At 37.0% G+C, this 15,574-nt stretch overlaps 1 protein-coding gene across 1 annotated transcript; it reads right to left on the bottom strand.

Moving 5' to 3' along the window:
- Nucleotides 1-6,168: 6,168 nt before the first annotated feature.
- Nucleotides 6,169-14,171, bottom strand: LOC147504079 (uncharacterized). Its single transcript, XM_086605057.1, is given in 12 exon segments — nucleotides 6,169-6,538; nucleotides 6,864-7,139; nucleotides 7,456-7,524; nucleotides 7,699-7,803; nucleotides 7,890-7,928; nucleotides 8,042-8,294; nucleotides 8,296-8,339; nucleotides 8,415-8,478; nucleotides 12,088-12,129; nucleotides 13,243-13,327; nucleotides 13,477-13,520; nucleotides 14,050-14,171. Coding segments are annotated over 11 exon segments (1,143 nt in total). The 3' UTR covers nucleotides 6,169-6,538.
- Nucleotides 14,172-15,574: the final 1,403 nt, after the last annotated feature.

The raw sequence follows: 15,574 nt of genomic DNA, 5'->3' as shown, positions 1-15,574 counted from the left end.
TGGTAAGCCTCGATGGCTATATAAATGGGAGGCTTACACTAGCGTTTATTTTAGATTTGATTGAATGGAAGTGGTACTTGATGCAGTGATATATTGGAGGCCTACGGGTTACAATCTCACTTCATCAGTGTATGCTGCCATCTTTTCCCCTTTCTTTATTTATATTCTTTATTTTACACTTAAACTCTTGTAATCTCCTACCCCTTTCCCATACTTAATACAATTCTAAGCTCACTAGGCAAAAAAAAGATGCCAAAATCTACAGTGCGCAGGCTTGTGAAATGGATAACTACATATGTAAGACATCATGCCATTAGCCATGCAGCAAATATATATGACCACTCACCTTGAAACTCATCTAACTCTATCGACATTGACAAGTTAAGTGCTGATGTCAGAATGGAGTTCTCATTCAGAAAAAAAAAATAGTGCATAGTTTCCCCATAAAGTCCAGAGTTTTGTTCATGATAAAAATGATCCATAATAAACCAAGTGCGAAATATTAAACATTACAGTATACATTGTATGTATCATCCTTACTTTAGCAGACCAAAACTTCCAGTAAAAATGGTGAGAACCAAGTGATAATGGTGCTCAAAAGGATGGTATATAGTATGTAACATTCCAAATAATGGATGTTATATACTATGTATCATCCTTACTTTGGCAGACCAAAACTTCCAGTAAAAATGGTGAGAACCAAGTGATAATGGTGCTCAAAAGGATGATATATGGTATATAACATTCTAAATAATGGATGTTATATACTATGTATCATCCTTACTTTGGCAGACCAAAACTTCCAATAAGAATGGTGAGAACCAAGTGATAATGGTGCTCAAAAGGATGGTATATGGTATGCAAGATTCCAAATAATGGATGTTATATAGTATGTATCATCCTTACTTTGTCAGACCAAAACTTCTAGTAAAAATGGTGAGAACCAAGTGATAATGGTGCTCAAAAGGATGGTATATTGTATGTAGCATTCCAAATAATGGATGTTATATACTATGTATCATCCTTACTTTGGCAGACCAAAACTTCTAGTAAAAATAGTAAGAACCAAGTGATAATGGTACTCAAAAGGATGGTATATTGTATGTAGCATTCCAAATAATGGATGTTATATACTATGTATCGTCTTTACTTTGGCAGACCAAAACTTCCAGTAAAAATGGTGAGAACCAAGTGATAATGGTGCTCAAAAGGATGGTATATGGTATGTAGCATTCCAAATAATGGATGTTATATACTATGTATCATCCTTACTTTGGCAGACCAAAACTTCCAGTAAAAATGGTGAGAACCAAGTGATAATGGTGCTCAAAAGGATGGTATATGGTATGTAACATTTCAAATAATGGATGTTATATACTATGTATCATCCTTACTTTGGCAGACCAAAACTTCCAGTAAGAATGGTGAGAACCAAGTGATAATGGTGCTCAAAAGGATGGTATATGGTATCTAACATTCCAAATAATGGATGTTATATATTATGTATCATCCTTACTTTGGCAGACCAAAACTTCCAGTAAGAATGGTGAGAACCAAGTGATAATAGTGCTCAAAAGGATGGTATAGGGTATGTAGCATTCCAAATAATGGATGTTATATACTATGTATCATCCTTACTTTGGCAGACCAAAACTTCCAGTAAGAATGGTGAGAACCAAGTGATAATGGTGCTCAAAAGGATGGTATATGGTATATAGCATTCCAAATAATGGATGTTATATAGTACGTATCATCCTTATTTTGGCAGACCAAAACTTCTAGTAAGAATGGTGACAACCAAGTGATAATGGTGCTCAAAATGATGGTATATGGTATGTAGCATTCCAAATAATGGATGCTATATACAATGTATCATCCTTATTTTGGCAGACCAAAAGAATGCTATATGCTATACTTTGGCAGTTCATTTGAAGATCTACAACATTATAAAAAATCGTTTAGAATGTAATTAAATTCATAACAACTTTTGACAAGATTAAACTTATTCAATTAAGCTGATTTTTTGTAGATGTGTTCTTCATCATGTGATATATCTCTCTACAAAAAATTAGCCCTCAATTCATATCGTAGGTCAACTTTTAGGAGTGGAGTAACTTTGGAGTCATTATAATGTGGAGTTAATATAACCATTCCCGTCAACAAAAGGATAACCTATATATCTTGGTTTATGGGGTACATGATATATTGCTCGAATTCGATATTTTCGTCCTTGCCCCAAACTGATTTAAAAAAAAAAAAAAAAAAAAACAATATAACACAACATAAAGGCAACATAAAATTAACCAAAATCTAGTGTTAGATGAGAGCATAGTAAACCAAGTGCGATGAGTGCATAATGACGGAGTTCTAATTCAGAGAAAAAATATAGTGCGTAGTTTCCCCATAAAGTCCAGAGTTTAGTTCATGATAAAAATAATCCATAATAAACCAAGTGCGAAATATTATACAACTGTCATTAAACAACTAAGTTGTATTCCTGATAATACTGTCATAGAAATACACCTGCCAAATAGTAAACAACGAGTTCTATGTATTCATGATGAGAAAAAACTGTTTGGTAAAGGAAATTGCGAAATGTTAAAATGGTCACTGAATCAACCCAAGTGCTAAACCATAATAAAATAAATTAAATTAACAAGTAGGACCTAGTAAATCATTCCAAAATAATTCATAAGACAACAATAGCAGTGAATTTTATCAGGAGTACATAATAACACCCAACATTAAATGATCGGGTAAATTGAAAATTAGATAGTCCTACCAGGTGCATGAAACTATATTATATATAGCAACAATGATAATTTCATCAAACCAATCATATATACATGTATTGGCAAGAAATTAATAAGGGGGCATCACTACAAAAAAAAAGTCAAGAAACAACGACCCATAGCTGTTGTTTAAGAAGAAAACATGTGTTATATTTCGTTGTTACGGCCGTCATAAAAACCGTTGTAGTTTTTGAAATACGACGGCCCGGGGCACTTGTAAAGTTTAAAAAACAACGACGGCTTTTAACACTTGTAAAATAATGATGGTTGTTAGCACATATTTCCTTTTAAATTTGTCCCACCTATATTTAGAATAGAAAAACAGACTCAAGCCGTTATTTATAGAGGAAATATTTTAGTGGTTCTTCCTTTCATTTATTTATTTAGTATTTTTTTTTTTTTTTTGGTATCTGATAGAAACAAAATATATTCCTATAAAGTTATTGATGCATGAGCATGGATTATTAATTAATTAGTAGTTTATATTTTATTTGGTTTCCTAATTCAATTAGGAATAGGATTTAGGATAGTTTCTGTGTGTACCATACATTATATTTCCAGTCTAAAGTGTACTCGAACCATGGACCGGATATGGGCCCAGCAGCCGACCAGTCCAGTGGCTGTCCAAATAAACACTTTCGGATCGTTCGGTCTTCGAATCCATCAAAGTTCAGAATAGGTCCAGGGCCCATCCGAGTGGCCCAGATCCATGGATCCAATCCGTTCGGATGATTCTGATCCAATAATCCGATCCGCAGAAGCTAAAAATCCTAGTGCAATCCGATAAGATCTTGCGCAAGGATAGAATGAAATCTTGGGGAATGATCCTATTTTAGATAGGATCATACTAGGATTCATCAAGAACGGCAATCTCCGAGAATCCCTTTCTTGGCCGCCAAGGCAGGGGATTGCTATATATACGGAGGCTTCTGCATCCTCCAGAACTAAATTTTTAAGAGACTTGATCCCGGATTCTTCACAGGGTACGTAGGCAACCAGAACGTTGGTGCAGTCTCTCTTCCTCAAAAATCCCAATCCCCATCTCTTTTGAGCTTTCGGAAGCACCATCATATCGGGAGTGTCGGGTTAACTTTTTGCCCCGACAGTTTCCAATTAGGTTTAGTAGTTGTTTTCTTATATAAAGGCATCTAGGCCTTCATTGTTAGGTTGGTTATTATTGATTATTAATTCTTTTTGAATTGTTCTTCATGTTTGAAGGTTTAAACCCTAGATTTAGGTGTTTGTTTTATTAAATCTTATTGATGTTCATCCATTGTTGAAGCTTCCGCCAACAAGATACATCAAATTTGGTATCAAGAGCTAATCGATTTTTGGGATTTTTTTTAAAAAGAAGCACTGTTCACGAGTACTGTTCACAGGAACATTGTTCATCGCGGATTACTGTTCACCAAACACTATTCACTGCGGGGAAAAAAAAATCTTCAATTTTCTTGGTTATTTGTCATAGAGTATCGTAGGAGAAGTAGCAGAGAGTCAACGCTGCCGCCCGATCATTGAAGTTTCCATGGGTTGAAGTATTATGCCGATCACAATTATGGGAGAACTTATGATATGGATTGCAGCTGCCACGAGAGTTTTATTCATTCAAGAAGGTATGAACTTCCTTCCCCTCCTCCATCACCGGTTGTTAGTTTGCGACGAAAATTCAAGTAAGAGAAGGGATGCGAATTTTCCTCCCACGAATCGATGTATAATTCCGATTCCGACCACACAAAGAGGAATGGTGTTTCCCCTCTTAAAAATTGTCACTACCACCACCACAAAAAAAACTTACCTTTGTTAGTCAAGCGAACTCTCTCACCTTCTCTTCTTGATCAACTTAGTAAGTCATCTAAAGTAGGAAAACCTCGCCATTGTGATGAACTTGCTTGGGAAATTCCTCCACCTCAATCCTATGAAAGTGAACGGCAATGTCAACACCTTTTGTTTCAAAACACCTACCTATCATCCTGCTCACAACCTATTCCTCAAACCCTATGCGACAAGCCCACCCCACTAGTTGCTCCAAGCCTACAACATGGTCTAAGTTATCACCGCCCATCACCCCATGTTCAAAGCCCGCCACCCCAGCTCAATATTGATCTTTTAGCACTAGAAAGTGAATATGGGAGCACAATAGACGAGAACAGGCCACCAAATTTAAGAGAAGACAAGCAGGGCAGGCAGAAATTATTGTCAGTGGTAAATCTGCTAAGTCAAAATCCAGCAGCTAAATAGACTGACGTGGCATATGTTGCTTCGCCAATTGGTCATTGTTTCAATGAACCTTCTCTTTGGAACTCTAGTTTTAACAACAGGTTTCCCTTCAGTCTTATGGAAACAGAACTACAACATCCCCATGGCCATGATGACAAGCCGTTACAACAAACACCTTTTTGTCAAAATCAGCAATATCAATGTCGGCAACCGACAGTGGGGGACGTTAAGTCAAATGTTTCCAAAGGTCCTATTTTCCTACCAACTGACGATGTCCATCAAGTCTTGGGTGAGGTTCAGAACAACTTGCTCATTGTTGTTAGTGAAAGACGAGTTGACGATGATGCTTGGGTCATATTGCCTTATAGTGCATATATGTGCATAGAAAAAGCGGAAAATGGCAGTTACGTAAAATTTCCAGCACAGGAAACTACTATCAATGATAAGGAGAACCAGTCCACTACCAAGGAACTTTTGCCTCAAGCCCGCCAATTATTTGATCCAATTCCAGAAGTTACTTTCAACCAGTATGTGGATCCTTTTGAGTCGGTTCAGGAAAAGAATATTTCTTGGTTCACAAACAAGTTCCTTTGGTGCTTGTATCATGAATGGAAGCCTACCAACTATTCCCAGAATTACACCATAATAGCATTGTGGTACTTAATTCCGTTTGAAAACCAATACAAAGCCAAAATTCGAGGACGAATTTTCTGCAACCCAGGGAGGGTGGTGCCGTATTCGATTATGAAGAACTTTTGCGGGTTTGAAGATTTTCAAAACAAACTCGAGGATGAGTTTCTTTCAAGCGGGGGAGTATGATGCATGAGCATGGATTATTAATTAATTAGTAGTTTATATTTTATTTGGTTTCCTAATTCAATTAGAAATAGGATTTATGATAGTTTCCTATTTGGTTTCCAATTTGGTTTAGTAGTTGTTTTCTTATATAAAGGCATCTAGGCTTTCATTGTTAGGTTGGTTATTATTGATTATTAATTCTTTGTGAATTGTTCTTCATGTTTGAAGGTTTAAACCCTAGATTTAGGTGTTTGTTTTATTAAATCTTATTGAAGTTCATCCATTATTGAAGCTTCCGCCAACAAAATACATCAGTTATAACTAAAGAACAATAACAAAATATAAAACAAGAACAAGAACCTAAATCAAAGCAAAATATTTTCATTGGATACTTGAAACTTAACCAAAAAAATCTCATCCAACAAATTGAACAAATCCTATCATACAACTTTGTACATAACCAAGTCTTTCATATAACTTAAGAAAATAGTTTAGATTACATTAGTAACGGCTTTAGGCCATGTAATAGAAGATCCCACGTCAATGTCACTAAAGATCTTTCATCTAGCACCAAACAACCTAGCGTTAAATTCCAGGATCTCGTCCACTATAATCCGATATGCATTCTCAAGTACATCCTCTCGATCACCAAACATTCTTCCAATGGCAACCACTCTTCCCCCATGCTTTGCAGCTCACACGTTTGTGCAGAACGTGATACCATTGGTCACCTAGAAAATAAATGATCAGTTGTTTGCGACGAACAAGATATGAAGTAATAAGAAAATCTCAATACGACAAACATGTCAACTAGCTAAACTTTAGCTCGTATTTTTCCACAACTAGTTACATAGAGTTACTTCCCAGTGAGAGTGAGAATGTAACAACCTATGATTTATTTATTTTTATTATTAATAAAAGGGGCAATGATGAAGCTCGGAAAGAATTGATTAGAGTATGTGTTCTTAAGTATTTCAGAGTGGGATTATGTAGTGATAGCATATTTACGATTTGCAATTTACAAATTAAAATGGTACACTAATTTTAACCAAATACCTAATCAGATGGAGAGTTTGTAGAGATTCGCGTTGGTACTCCCTGATTAATTCCTTGCATTGTGAGCATTGCATTCACTTGAGACTGTATCTCCATTTGTGTCTTTTTCCCATCAATCACCTGCTGTTTCAAATCATCTATTTGGCTTTGGAATTCCAACTTTGATCTCTCCACTTCTTTGGTTTTCCTTTTATAAGGAGCTGCAGCCATAAGAGTGGTCTTGGAGACACCACCACCCATGCCTAGTACTCGACCCCTTCCATCCTTTCCAAAGACCTACAAACTCATATTCAGTTAAGTTTGTTTATCTAATATTCAGTTAAGTTAAATGAAGTCAACCTGTCACCCTCAATGCACCTATCTACATTATTTACGAACACGCTGGCTCAGACTTGCATACACAAGCACAGATGTAATAGGTTATCTGTTTTGAACTGGTCACATAGAATCTTCACTCTTTTAGGGCCAATTCCTGCTTTAAACGAGCCTAACCTTTTAGGATTACATAGCAACCATGTTGTTGCCCCTCAATTGAGAAAAAGAGAGAAAAAGAAAACATGAAACTAAACTTTGAATAATAAAAAAAAAATACCAAGTGGGATTGCACATTTGCCAGCTTCGTCTGATCAAACTCATACTCTTTAAGAGGTACTTTGGCTGCCTGCCAGTAGATAGTGAAACAACATGAAAACTATTAGCAAAAAGAGAAAGGATTTGAATGATATGTTTTCTTTGTCAAGCAAAGAAAAGGGCTGCTCGCCCTCTTCTTTTGCTATTTTCTTATTTTCATCAGATAGGCAGAAAAGAGCTGCTATTGATCACAAGAATATGCGACCTTTAGATAGCTAAGAAATTTCAACTCTTCAGGTATAAGGATGAGTAGAGCATGTCCTTTTCCGCCTTCTCCACGAGCTGTCCGACCAACGCGATGAACGTACTCCTGATGAAAATAACAACCAAAAATCACTTAAGATCAAATCTATCCACGAGACTCGAAATTCACAATACAGTGGGAATAAGTGGCACCTTAGGTTCATCTGGAGGGTCATACTGCACAATCCAGTCCTATGCATTGGGAAGAATTTGAAAAAAAGAAATATTATGTGAGTACTCAGACTCATTCAAAAACTGTATAATGAATATCATTGAAATCAAAGGAACACGTTGAGGAAGCATACCATGGCAGGAATATCAAGCCCACGAGCAGCAACGTCGGTACATAATAAGATGCCCTTCTCTGCCTTACAAAAGTCAAAAAAAATGGAGGTACGTTTTTGCTGCTTCTGCTTTCCATGTATATCAGAACAATCCACTTGAATGTATTTGAGAAGTTCCGAATGATACTTGACCGAATTACATGAAGAAAAGAAAACCATCACTTTCTTTGATAAATTCCTTTTCAAGAATGAATATAGAAGAAGAAATCTCGTCACTTGGCGCAACACAGCAACCTTGTTGCAAACCTTCTACAGTAACCTACATTGCTAGGCACCTTGTCAGCACAAAGAACAATGACAATACTTTTGTAAACACTATATATTATTTATGTACCTTTGACCTTCCATAATATATACACTGGAGTTGTTTGAAATGACAAACGTGCCAAATCTTCAACCTACAGAATGTAATGGAAACCACAAGTCCAATATGGGGATAATGAGAAATGATCATGGATAATGTCTTCAAATTTCCATATTAATTGCTATGTTCGATCCACCCAATAAAATCAATATGTACCGCTAATTTATCAAAAATATCATTCAATCTATTGGGCGTCAAGGCTTACTATGGGGAGGAGGGGAGATGTCACACCACGAATTTCGATAGAATTCGGAAAAACAATATTTGTTTCCGACTTTTCGATTTTCGAGGTGTGATATACTCTTAACTCCCAAAAACCCATAATCAGTTTAAATACGCGGCTAATTAAAAACCAATAAAAATTTCGAATTAAACAAAAGTCCTATTTGTTACCAAAAATTCACAAATCTAATTAAGTTACAAATCTCATTTCAACCCTCTTTAGTTATAATTACAACTGAAAATATAAAACAACGTTTGTCTTGACTAAAATCTATTACACCTTAAGTGAAAACAAAACATATTCTGAATGCGACGCTAAAGCAAATCACAAGCAGCAACCAACCTTCTTCAACATTAAACCTGTCAAGATTTATCAACTATGTTCATTTAATGAACACACCCGATAAGCAAACATGCAAATCGGGTCCGCATTATAAACAATGCTGGTGTGAGTAGCCCTAAAATACAATTTATACTTATACATATATTTACACACTAAATAAGGCAGTTAGTTCCTCCACCGAGGCGCCTTAACATCCAACGAATAATACAACATCCTTAAGTACAATAATTAAAGCAGTGGTTCCTCCAATCCGAGGCTTTTAGCTTCCCAACAATAATACAAAGGCATTTAGTTCCTCCACCAAGGCGCCTTAGGTTCTAACTAAACTACTAACCAGCCAAGCATATTCTATATTTACCGCATTTCATACTCAATTACAGAGTGGGTCGTCTCTACATACACTCATATATTAAAAGATATATCATTAACCAATATATTACCATAATTATATTATTTAAGGCTTTCTTTGTGTGTCCCTAAAATCACGTCGTATTTATGTCTTACCTAGTTTTCCTGGCTACCACAATCGCTACCCAATGCCGAACATGTACATCCATATGCCTCCCCTCACATAATGAACCACTCCGTGCGAAGCTACCCTAAGCGGGATATCGCATTCCAGGTAACCCTTACACGGAAGCCATTATGTGAGTACCGCCATTATACGGCATAAAAAATATCGCGCGTCTCGTTCTAAATTTGCGAACGGAATAATCAAGCCACCATTCGGCTACGCCAGAAGGGCCATTCAAATTCACTGAAACGCCAGAAGGGCCAAATCACATGAGTTGTGGTAGCTAGGTTCTAGGATTTTCGTTACATAATTTATTCAAGTGTCATACCTTTATATCTCAGAATAATTCTTATTCTATCTCATGCCAGTATACTTAATTGTACTGAAGCTCAACGTTTCTCGTTATAATACAATCCACATTATCCCGTGCCAATACTATTCATTGCATGATATCAAAATATCTCTATATCAAATCTTGAAACTTATTATTTCAATTCACGTGCCAATTATATATTGCATTACACCATATGGAATATCTGAAGCCTTCATAAATACTACAATTAATTTAAGTAGCAACTCATAATAGTAATCAATCCTGTAACGTATTCGTTCCATATATTTATGTGAACTCAATTCACCATCAAAGGCACGCATTATTTTCATTTGTGCACAATATAAATAGTATATAAATAATCAAAATATAAGTCCATTCCACCAAATATCAAAATGAAATGACTTTAAAAAGAAAGAACAACTCAAGTCCAAATATCACGCATAATTATTCGAGTCCAAATCACAAGTCAGGTCAAACTGATCAACCATCAAAAAGCCCAAAACTACAGTCCATGAATCTGAGTCCATGTGTAGTTTAATTTTCATAAAAACGTATATATCTAAGTCTTATTATAAGAATTCCCCTTTTGTTACGTGCCAATATTTATATTCATTACACATTACTCATGTCAAATCTTAATTAGATAATGACAAATAAAATTATACCCTTTTCGACAATATTTTATTACTATATTTGTCCATATTCGTAAATATGTGAAAATCTGGAAAAAGTCAACATTCCACAGTCAACGGTCAATGGTCAATGGTCAATGTCAAAGTCAAACTGTCGTTTCCATGTTCAAGAGGTTCAGGGTCATAGCCATGGTTCATGGCTAAGGTCAAAGGTGCATGGCTCATGGGCTCATGACTAAGGTAATGGTTCGGACCCAACTAGCCGAGCCCCAAACCCAAACCTTAGAACCCAAAAGTCTAAATGTTGAAAGACCCATTTGGATCTCTATTAAGTCCTATGGACTCCCCCAAATAAATATTAGAAAATGGCCCCAAACAATTAAGTGCTTCAGCCCAAAGAAAGCTAATTGAAAATGGCCCAAACCACTAACTAACTTAGTCTGGCCCAAGAACTAAAATCTAAACCCAAAAACTGAAACCGGCCCAAACCAAAAGATTAATTTCGACCGAAAATAGAAAATTAGATTTCGGCCCAACCCACAGAGTCATCTTCCTCACCAGCGCCGGCAGCTTCTCTTCCACCACCAGTCACCACCACTAATCCCCACTTGTTCGGCACTCCAACCTAACCGAAAATACTCACAAAAAAAAACCCCTACAACTTTAATTCACACAAAAACCTCACATCATTCAATTACTATTCTTCATCAAAACTAGATCTAGAATTTATCGCTGCCATTAAAGCTTCTTCAAGCTTCAATCTTACCCCTTTCCAGCACCCATTCAACCATCAATAACCAAACATCAAAACCCACACTCTTCCCATACCACCCAACAATTTACCCACCGATTTGTTTACTCGTTTGATTACTCAACAACATAACCCCACTAACACAAACAACATAATAAAGGCAGTACGATTCCCAGGGGCTCACGCCTCCATTAACAAATCTCCAGAGTTTAAACCGTTCCAACAGTTTCAATAATTTCAGTAGTTACGAACCACAAACAATATATAAGTAACCAGTTTAACAATCTGACAAGTTTAACACTTCAGCGCGATAAGAAAAATATCGAAAGAAGAATAATGGCAGCGCATAGAAACTGAGCTGAAAAACTCGGCAGTAAATGTTTTTATTCGCAGTAAATGTTTTAAATTCGTAGACGTAAAACTCTAGTTTCGATGAAAAAGGAAAACATAACTACTCACCTTAATTAAAAGCTCCACGAATCTCTCGTAGTCCGAATCATTACGCTCCAACCCTTTAGCAAACGAGCCGCCTCCATTTTTATTTTATTTTTATCTCCAAAACCCTATTTTCTAGAAAAATATGAATATATATTTGGGTTTGAAACCTAAGCCTCACATTTACTTCGGGCCGTAAATCGGCCCACGTATCCCAAATCCAATCCAGCGAATTTTAAATAAATAATTACATTAATTAATTAATAAATAAATACGTATTTTAAATATTACAGGAGAGGGGTTAGATGCTGATATATCTCTTTAGATTGGTTCCACTATAAACCGATATATCTGAAGATATTTTACACGCTATTTGGATCACCGTAATATTGAAAAAATAACATCTACATACCTTCTTAGTCTGTATAGCTGAAAAAAGAGCTGTCTGCCTCGCCTGCATATTGAATAAAAACTTTGTCAATGAGCATTGGATGAGCACTGGACAAAAGCAATATATAATACAATACGCAGCAAAATTTGCAAGTCACAGATGCTAAATCATTAACCACCGTACTAAATTAGCTTACCCAAGTTTGTTCATTACCCCCCATATTGTTGTGACTCCCCTATTTCATTCCCTACCATCATGTTTTTTCCTCCCAACCATGTTTGTATTACTCATTTATTTGCCAGAAAATGAATTTATTCGTTATCCACCAGACCACCACCAAAAGATTAGAAAAACAAATGATCACTACTTCTCTTCACCAGCCAAATCTCAAGATAAGGAATGCATAACTCGGCTTGGATGAAGGATAGGCTATTAGTCACAAAAGGAAATCACCACTTAGCAATGAATCACTCTCAGCTAATATTGTACCAAACGTCAGTTTCAACACAGCGCCTAGTAAAGCGTAATCAACTAAAGAAATCACTTTACACCAGTATCACAGCCAACACAGATCAAGTGGCTAGAAATTTCTAGAAACTAGAAAACCATAGTAAATAGATGAGACCAGCCACCGTGTGAGTGTTTATACGAATCGAAATGGGTTGGAGCTTATTGGGTAATCTGATCTGATTCTACAGCACAGACCAACAACCAAAATTCATTGGACCAACAGATGCCACCAACATATCGTCCTCGGCCTCCTTGCTGAGGTCCTCCCTGAGGGCCACCACTGTATCCTCCTCGGCCCCCCTGTTGAGGTTGAGAAGGTCCCCAACCTCTTCCACCCTGTTGCCCTGCACCACGACCACCTCCTTGCTGGAGTGGTGGACACTGTTGCTGCACTGGTGGTCCTTAAAGCATAGAAGAATACTTATCATTTGGGAATACCTACTTTACGCATCCAATCAAATCATATATTCTTTCTTTCTTTCACTTTGGCCGTGGTTATGCTGCGTTAACTAAGTAACGATCATAAGACTGAATATGCATAAGGATCTGTCACTTTTAAACACAAGGAAAGTTCTAAGTACATGAGTTTTGGACCTTCTACTGCTACCTAATGACCAGCCACTAAACCAAAGTTCTTGTCCATCCACACTGATTCAAGGAACTCACCTCCCACACTGATTCAAGCTGCCTGTCACCAATTCAAGCTGCTTCAGAAGTACACAAACAAGGAGCAGTTGATCGGGGAATGTTTCTGCATGGTGTTAAGGGCTTGTTAAGCATTCATACAAGTGAGCCAACAATCTAAATATTCATTTTTGTAAGGCCAAGAAGACAAAATAAACAATTAAAACAAGAAGTACCCTTGCAGCAAATATCTAGCCTTCAGTAAGATTTACTGACCTTCAATCAGACCTTGGAAATTCACTTGCAGATGACAAAAACAGCTGTTGTTTAGCAATCTTTAAAGCCTTAACGAAAAGCGTCAGAGTTCCATCCTACCTCATAAAGTACTGTAAAAAATATATTTATATTTAATAGCAATTCATACTTGATTAGAAGTAAACAACGGAGTTGTATGTATTAATGATAAGATAAAACTGTAATAGAAATGCAATTGCCAAATATTTTATTTAAAATGTCCATATAATCAACCGAAGTGCCAAACCATCATAAAACAAGATAAAAAGTGTGCTACCGAGTAAATCATCTCGGAATAGAGTTAGGGGATTACAACAAGAGGGGTGAATTTCATTTAATGTACATAACCCTAGATTCAATAGTAGAAGATACTTATGTCCCTTTAACGCAACCCATCATCTCTTTCATTGTTCGTTGCAATTCACCTGAACAATTAAATAAAAATGAGTCAACGGGAGAACTAAATCCAAAAACATGCTCTATTGTCAAGATAAATAAGATAAAGCGGCGACAAGTACATGATGGCATACCTGATTAACAACGCATTCAAATTACTCCTCGTCACCATCTGCTTCCACCTTAACTTCCTCACTGTCACCATCCGCTACCGTCTCAACTTCTTCATCTTCCTCACTGTCACCATCTACTTCCGCCTCAACTTCCTCCACCACCACCATCAACTTCCTCCATCGCACCTTCCTTTCCTCAACTTCCTCCTCATCACACCATCCACTTATGTCTCAACTTCCTCATCTTCCTCATTGTCACCATCTGCTTCCGCCTCAACTTCCTCACTGTCACCATCCACTTCCGTCTCAACTTCCACATTATCATTAGCATTTTCCTCCAGATTAATATCTAATGGGATCCTCTTCTTCCCCTCTTCTTCCTCAGGACCCTCATAATCAAATGGGATACAGTCTAAATGCGATCCAAAGGAACTGATTGTATTGAGTTCCAAGGAGGATAACGGAAAGTTTGGGCATGTCTTCCTCAAGTATTCTACCACTAAGTCCAGTTGGGATCTGTTACTCAGCGCTAGCTAGTAAAAGTATTTTGTTTTGGCAGCAACAGAGACTATTGGGTAGTCGTTATCACTATCTAGTTCGTGAAAGGAACTGTTTGTACCGAGTTCCAAGGAGGATGGAAAGTTTGGCCATGTCTTCCTCAAGTATTCTAGCACTAAGTCCAGTTGGGATTTTGTACTCAGCGTTAGCCGGTATAAGTCTTTTGTTTTGGCAGCAACAAGGGCTATTGGGGAGTGGTTATCACTATCTTGTTTGTACACAGTCCTACTTGTCATCCTTGAAACACTAAGTCGGCTAATGGGGGAATCCTGCTGAATACACATGCAATGGGGAGGAACACCAGCGCTTATGATGATTTTGCTGATAAGAATGCCATGAGGCATACATATATTCTTTTTGGTTTTACCAGAATGCTCCACAATGTTATGCCAGATTATAGTTCCCAAGTCGAGTTTATCCCCTTTCCGCATTGCATTGATCAGATAAAGCCCAAAGTCATTGATGTGGTTAAAATGACCACATTTTGGTAGGGTAGTTGAGAATAATATCCGATGGAGAATACGGAACCGCGGCTTCATCCTAGTCGATAGCAAACTGTTTTCATAAGACCCCACTACAACAAAGTTGGCAATAAAATCTTTGTGACGGTGTTGAAAATTGGCCTTCAATGGATAAAGAAGATGAACGTCTCCTCAAGAAACCTAAAGGGTTGACGCGATGCTTGCAGGAGTAACTACAATATCTTTCCCACAGACATTTGTTTAAAAATGAGTTTTTTCATTTCCACTCCATGAATATTTGCGTAAAATAACTTGACCAAATAGGGGTATGCCACTCCTTTTATTTTCATCAAGTTTTGCCAGTTCATCCTCTTGATCCATTTGGTAATAATATTGTCACCGATCTCATCGAGCAAAACCTCGCGTTCCAAAGCCAACGATCTATTATTACAAATCTCGTCCAAGTATGTTGCATAAGCTGACGGAGATACAAAATCTTGATGAGAAACCTCACAACTTTTCACAGTCGAGGCCCTATTACCAATGGACTGA

This window comes from Coptis chinensis, chromosome 4 (genome assembly GCF_015680905.1).
Source record: "Coptis chinensis isolate HL-2020 chromosome 4, ASM1568090v1, whole genome shotgun sequence".
Taxonomy (NCBI): domain Eukaryota; kingdom Viridiplantae; phylum Streptophyta; class Magnoliopsida; order Ranunculales; family Ranunculaceae; genus Coptis; species Coptis chinensis.
The sequence above is the reverse complement of the archived record's forward strand: the minus strand, read 5'-3'. Positions and strand labels throughout refer to the sequence as shown.